This window comes from Sinocyclocheilus anshuiensis, unplaced genomic scaffold, assembly GCF_001515605.1.
Source record: "Sinocyclocheilus anshuiensis isolate Anshui unplaced genomic scaffold, SAMN03320099.WGS_v1.1 scaffold337, whole genome shotgun sequence".
Taxonomy (NCBI): Eukaryota; Metazoa; Chordata; class Actinopteri; order Cypriniformes; family Cyprinidae; genus Sinocyclocheilus; species Sinocyclocheilus anshuiensis.
In genome coordinates, this window is record NW_015537968.1 from 1,147,222 (window position 1) to 1,153,546 (window position 6,325).

The following is a 6,325-nucleotide window of genomic DNA, read 5'->3' on the forward strand; positions in this document are numbered from 1 at the left end:
ATATATATATATATATATTTGTGTGTGTGTGCGCTGTCAGTCCTGATTGATTGAGTTTGTTCATCTTCCACAGTGAGATGTTGGCCTGGGCCAGTGCTCAGATCCACTGCCAGTTCCATGCCAGCGAGAGTCGCGTGGCTCTACCTGCTCAGGGCACCAAGCAGGACGTCCAAGCTGAGAGTGACACCGTATTGATACCAAGCAAAGGTGAAGCATAAGCAGCTTATCTCAGACTAGTTTTGCTTAACTTGTAATGTTAAAAGATGAAGCGAGCAGAATCAAGGTCAGTTTTTTTATAACATCCATATCTAAAATATTGGAATTAGACAATGGTTTGTATGTCAAGTCACCTTTGTTTATATATAGCACTTTATCCAACAGAGATTGTTTCAAAGCAGCTTCACAGTATTAAACAGGGGGAAAAAAACAGAATCAATGATGCAAACTTCTTCAAATAAGACTTCCAAATTCTGCTGTAAAGCACCTTTAACAAGTCAGTAGAATGATTATTCTACTCCAGTCAGTTCAGTGCTGATGCAGAACACAACAACAGTGGGAAAATTTTGAACAGAAATTATGGCAAATTTTGGCAGTTTTTGGCAGAAAATACTGCACTAATAGCAAATGTTCAGGTTGTAGAAACTGGAATTATTTGTATTGATGAGGATGCTGTGCTTGCAAAATACACAATAATGCAATATTCAAATAACCTTCTACATTAAAATATTTAAAACGTAGTTAATTGGGGAAAATGCAAAGTTTAACAAGTTCCAAGTGAGAGTCAGTGACATGAGTCAGAAACCCTATAAATTTCAGGCAAACGCTGATAATGGCTGACAAAGCACTTGAAGATCAAATAGTATAATGATTTCAACTGGTCACAGACTTCCTGTTAACACTGTGTGCTGGAACTTGTCGACTTTTATAATCTCTCTATTTGTTCGGTGTTGAATTGTGCCTTTCTTATCACAGTATAAGCCAAATACTTTGAGTCTATCAGAAAGTGTGCTTGTGATGAGGATTAGACGGCAGGTACGGTTCATTTCAGCATTGTAATTTATCCAGCTCTCTGTAATCTCAGATTTATTAACAGGAAACCTCTTAATTTTGGACCAGGGATTTAGTGGAGAGATTTCATGATTTCTCTTTTTCTTCATTGATCCAGGTGAACGAGGGCAATGTGTGCTGGACACGCCACCTAAGATCTTGTTCTGTGACCTTCGCTTGGATCCTGGAGAGAGCAAGACCTGTAAGAAACTGAATATAAACCAGACACAGATTCGATCACATATAACTTTCGGTCTAAATGACCCATTACGTTTTCTTTGGATAAGTGCTTGTTTTGTTTACATTGTTTAAGCTCTCACAACGTCATTAACAAGAAGTGAACCCCTTAATCAGTTCAGAAAAAAAGCTAATTCCTCATGTCCCAGATAATGTTGATATGCCACTGAAAACTGCTTCATGGCCCAAAACCAACAGTCAGCTGGCCAAAGCTCAGCTGTTCAGTCATGTAATTGCACATTATGCTGGGCTAATGTCATTCTGAGCCACACACGTAAAACCGATCTCTGCTAGATTTTTTCAACTGAGACTACCACTAAATAATGTTTTCCCTTTATTCAGATTCTTATAGTGAGGTTGTGCCCACTGATGGTCCGCCCAGTTTCCGGGGGCAGGCAGTGAAATACGTGTACAAGCTCACAATTGGCTGCCAGCGAGTCAACTCACCAATCAAGTTACTGCGAGTCCCTTTTAGAGTGCTAGTGCTTCATGGTAGGTTGCACAAATGGTTTGTGTATGGTGTCCCTTTTAGCCTTGTCCATGCAAAGCAGAGGTGAATTTTTAGCAAGTTGCATTAGAGATGCATTAATCATTTTCCACACACTTTTTTATTTCTACACCTAAAGAAATGTGTAATCTTTTTAGAAATAGTGTGAATACTTTGTGGTTAACACACATGATTAACCATGTGTGACAGATATGCCTGTGAATAGAGTGTGCCTCCACAGTGTAAGAAAATATTATTTTGCAGGCATGCCAGAGCCTCCGTTCCCCCAGGACGAGGAAGTGGCTCCCTCAAACCCTTTCCTGGAGGAGGAAGAAGGAAGCAGGAGAGATACAAGACTGCTAGAAAGAGCTCTGGACATGCTAATGATCACCACCTCGCGTCGATGCCCATGTGCGTGAGTGAATGTGGGTGGGGGATTGTGGGAAGGCTTGTGTCTTTGAAAGAATGTGTATTTGTCATTCATCTATCTCTTATGTCGTGGTCCTCGGCTCAGATTTGAATTCTGTGTCAACTGTGAACATTCATTTCCTTCACAGATATGTTCAACATCACAAACATGCGGGGAAAGGTGGCTAAGTTCTGTATCTTTAAGACTGTGTACAGGCTCGGGGAAGATATTATTGGCACCTTCACATTCTCAGAAGGGGACATTCCATGTTTACAGGTATAGAATACATTACAGGTCAAAAGTTTGGGGTCAGTATGACTTTTTTACTCCAGTCTTCAGTGTCAGAACGATCCTTCAGAAATCATTCTGATATGCTGATTTGGTGCTCAAGAAACTTATTAATTAATTTTGAAAATAGTTGAAAGCAGAAAATAATAACACTGCTTATTATTTTTGTGAAAACTAATAAATTTTTTCAGAATTCTTTGATGAATATGAAGCTCAAAATAACAGCATTTATTTCAAATAAAATTCAAATAAATGTGAAATGCAAATGCAAAAGTCTTTACTGTCACTTTTGATATCCTTGCTGAATAAAAGTATTAATTAAAAAAAAAACGTATTGACCCAAAACTTTTGAGGATGTAAATGTTTGAAGAAGCGCTCCAGGAATGTGTATGTGTATTTATATCTGCTCAGTATTCAGTAAGTCTACAAAGTGAGGAGGAGGTCCAAGAGCAGTACCAGAGACGTCCCGGCCAGGCTGTCAGTGTCACTGGTCATGGCCGACATCTAGAGTCCTGCTTGCACACAGCCTCCAGCCATTTCTCTCTCCCTGTACCCCTTAATGTCACACCAGGATTCACCACAGATATAGGTTAGAAATCCTTCACTCATAAAAAAGTTGCAAGTCGCATAATGCAGCTTTGGTTGACTTATTGGTCTGTTTCTGCTTCAGCCTGAACCTGGAGTTTTGTAAATCTGTTATCAAACATATGTGAGTAAAGAAAATAAATGAGCACTGATAAGGCAACATTCTCATTCAGTGTTTTTATTCTCTTCCCCAGTGATGTTAAGATGGCGTCTGCATTTTGAGTTTGTCACAGCGCGGGAGCCAGTGGAGGCACCAGTGGTTCTGCAGAATCAGTCAGAGGTCACACTATGGACTGGGGCAGAGCATGTGGATGTGGACACCTTCAGTTGGGACCTTCCAATCAAGGTGCTTCCCACAAATCCCATGCTGGCTTCATATGTTTCCCAGTTCACAGGGACAAACAGCATCAACATTTGAGTTGTGTTGGTGCAGGGAGATCATAAAACTAACAAGTTATTGTTGTTTTGAGATGTCTTGTTAGCAGTCTATATTTTATATTCAAATGTAGCTTATATTTGGAGTTGTTTTATTGGTTTTTATCTTTTGCCGTGCAGTGAGATGATAATTCTCTATTTAAGCTACTTTATATTTCAGCCTTGACCAACAGACTGCTTTACCTACTGTAATGTAAAGATTTCTGTATTTATTGCCTATAATATTCGTATGCTCCAAACTATAATGACAAATGGTTTCTGTTGTATTTCAATTCTCTATTACAAGCTATTTTGTACCATTTCTCTATATGCAAACCATAACTGAATAAAACTGTTACTGAGTTATTTTCAGCTGGTGGTTTGTTGATTTTTTTTTTTCTCAAGCTGTTGTCCCACCTATATAAGTTGCAATATGTCCTATATTTCTGCTGTAATTATGACAAAGCTGCTTGTATTAAAACTTTTTTTAATAACAGAAACTGAGTATTGATAGATTAATAAATATATAGGTTTATAATATGTTTCTGAATATAAACTTATAAACCACGATTGTTTTCCTGGAGTTTTAAGAACTGTATGTTCTTCAATAAAAACAATAATGGGGAAAAAGAAATATGGTTTCAGTTTTGTCTTGATTTTGTGTTTATTAGCATTTGAAATTAAGAGTTATAATCATTTATTAATTTGTAATAATCATTTGTTAATTTGAATACTTTTAAGTCATCCTGTGGCACTCTTGAAAGTTCGCTGAGGCCCATGAGAACCACTGTACTATTGTCATTTTTTTTTTTTAATTAAAAGAAAAAGATGAATTTTCTATACATATTTATTAGAGTAAACGTAAATATTAGACAAACAGCTATATATTACTAAGCTGATTATTTACAATAGTGGATAAAGGAAAAGCTTTGGCTATGCTGCTTAAATTTGCACCATAAACAAAATTTATCAAATCAAATATGAAGAGGTTGTTTTTTTTTTGCAACTATTTAATAGGGAATACACTTTTAATTTTGCTCTCAGAGCTTAAAATATCTTGGCTATTGAGGGAATGAACTGTAAAAGAGACAATAACGGGCCATACAGTGCTAATATTTAGTGTTATAGTGATGTGATAATAACATGGTAGAATAAGCATAAATGAACATACCCAAAGCACAACATGCCATACAACAGAACTTCTGATCTGTCTCTCACTCCAATACATTGTTCAAACACATGACTTAAAATAATGCTTTCCTCCCCTACATTCTATACATGTCAAACCACTTCCAATCTTCCTTTAAACTGAACACTTAAATGGTAATGGTTATGTTTTGAGAATACAGTTGCTATAGGAGTAATATCCCATCTCACGTAATAGTGAGACAGATGTTAGCTGACAGGCAGGTGATTTGTGGTTTGAAGGCTTCCTGCATGCTAACCTTCTAGTTTCATGTTAAGTGCTCCATGTCTTGGATCAACATTGTTCTCTTCTCCAGGAATACAGGGCAGGCGAGGATCAGAGGTCATCACCAGTGTGGCCTGGCAGGTCAGAGATTCAACTCGAACTTCACACCAGGGAGGAAAGTCCACAGGCCGATGCACCCTGTAATTAAGCAATTAATTGAAATACAAATCGAAATTAACTTCTTTACATGTAGCAACAAGTACAAAACAGCTGAGTAGTACACTCCTCAAAATAAAGGTCCCAAAAGGGGATTTTCACTACAATGCCATAGAAGAACCATTTTGTGAGAAGAACATAATAATCTAAAGAAGTTTTTTTACACTATAAAGAAACTTTTGTGCAATGGAATGGTTCTATGGTTTCTTAAAGGTTCTTCATGGAACCATCTCTTACAATCAAAAACCTTTATTTTTAAGAGTGTATTTTTGACAGAGTGTACTTTTGATCAGACAGAAAAATCTCAAGTTTCTCAATCATTAGGTTATTTTATTTATTATCCAATAGAGAAACGAATGCAAGATGTGACGGTTCTTACGTTTCGCAGCATCCCACTCCCATAGGGTGCAGGCAGGTGCACTGCACACAGCCCTGCTCCATCCAGCTCTCTCCCATAGAGTACTGCTTCCCATCATACTCACACAGAGCTGTGAAGAGAGACATCGAACACACTGAAGATCAATCTCCTCAAGTCTTGACAGTGCCTGATCCACAAGTGCACTCTAAATAAAACTAATTTAGTGTAAATATCATGATATGGGACGCCTGGTCTCACCTTGGGAGTTGAAGTGGCAATGCATTGGTGCTGCTGAACATTTCATCAACAACAAAGAGGCCATGAAGATCATCATTGCGCCATGTCTCACCATGGGATCCATCTCAGTTGTTTGATCGCCCTCTTAATCGTTCTCCCCTCTTTCGCACCTTCATTTATACCCCTTGCGTTCATGGGATGGGTGTGAGGAGTGGTTTACCCCCTTTCTGAGGTGTGTTTCTGGGGTGGGGGCAGGCTAGTTAGGCTGATTGAGGGGGCTGTGCAGAGGAAAAAGCTGTGGCTTGGCACCACTTGTTTTTCTCTCCGGTGATTACCATTCTCCGCTCCACTGGGCATGACCTTGAAAAACTATAGAAATTCTGACACATCCTGAGATGACTAAGAGAGGTGGGGAAGAGAGCTAGAGAGCAAGAGAGAGCAAAAAGTTGACGTGAGACAGCATGCAGAACAAATATGGATGACATGAGTTGCCAATTAAAGATAACAGCCCTACATTTTGAAAAATAAATAAATAAATAAAAATTAAAAAGGTGTAATTTTATCTAATTTGATGATGCTGAGTTCAAAAATATCATGTGCAGTTTTTTTTCCACAAAATAAGAATGAATTTATATA

The 6,325-nt window shown here is 38.1% G+C and overlaps 2 protein-coding genes across 6 annotated transcripts in view; one reads left to right on the plus strand and one right to left on the minus strand.

The window, feature by feature from the left end:
* Positions 1-3,882, plus strand: part of LOC107668635 (RAB6A-GEF complex partner protein 2-like) — a 5,615-nt gene extending 1,733 nt beyond the window's left edge. For 4 of the 5 annotated variants that reach the window (XM_016460600.1, XM_016460608.1, XM_016460594.1 and 1 more), the window contains exons 3-9: positions 74-207; positions 1,166-1,249; positions 1,627-1,776; positions 2,036-2,182; positions 2,329-2,456; positions 2,880-3,057; positions 3,248-3,881. In XM_016460600.1, coding sequence (XP_016316086.1) covers positions 74-207; positions 1,166-1,249; positions 1,627-1,776; positions 2,036-2,182; positions 2,329-2,456; positions 2,880-3,057; positions 3,248-3,471 — 1,045 coding nt within the window. In that variant the 3' untranslated portion in view covers positions 3,472-3,881. Of the gene's footprint in view, positions 1-73; positions 208-1,165; positions 1,250-1,626; positions 1,777-2,035; positions 2,183-2,328; positions 2,457-2,879; positions 3,058-3,247 lie in introns of all 5 variants that reach the window. The other variant, XM_016460584.1, reaches the window with a different exon arrangement.
* A 1,025-nt stretch (positions 3,883-4,907) lies between these two features.
* Positions 4,908-5,813, minus strand: LOC107669072 (prostate-associated microseminoprotein-like). Its single transcript, XM_016461171.1, has 3 exons — positions 5,699-5,813; positions 5,474-5,582; positions 4,908-5,076 (listed from the first exon to the last, which is right to left on the minus strand). Exons 1-3 carry the CDS (start codon positions 5,811-5,813, stop codon positions 4,908-4,910), a joined length of 393 nt encoding a protein of 130 aa, XP_016316657.1.
* Positions 5,814-6,325: the final 512 nt, after the last annotated feature.

Bases quoted from the DNA above. Each gene is read 5' to 3' on its own strand.
- LOC107669072 (XM_016461171.1), bottom strand. From the start codon at position 5,813: ATGGATCCCATGGTGAGACATGGCGCAATGATGATCTTCATGGCCTCT. The intron at 5,583-5,698 runs GTCCCATATCAT...CTCTCTTCACAG, and splicing joins CTCCCAAGGTGAGACCAGGC to CTCTGTGTGAGTATGATGGG. The intron at 5,077-5,473 runs GTAAGAACCGTC...GCTTAATTACAG, and splicing joins GGAGTGGGATGCTGCGAAAC to GGTGCATCGGCCTGTGGACT.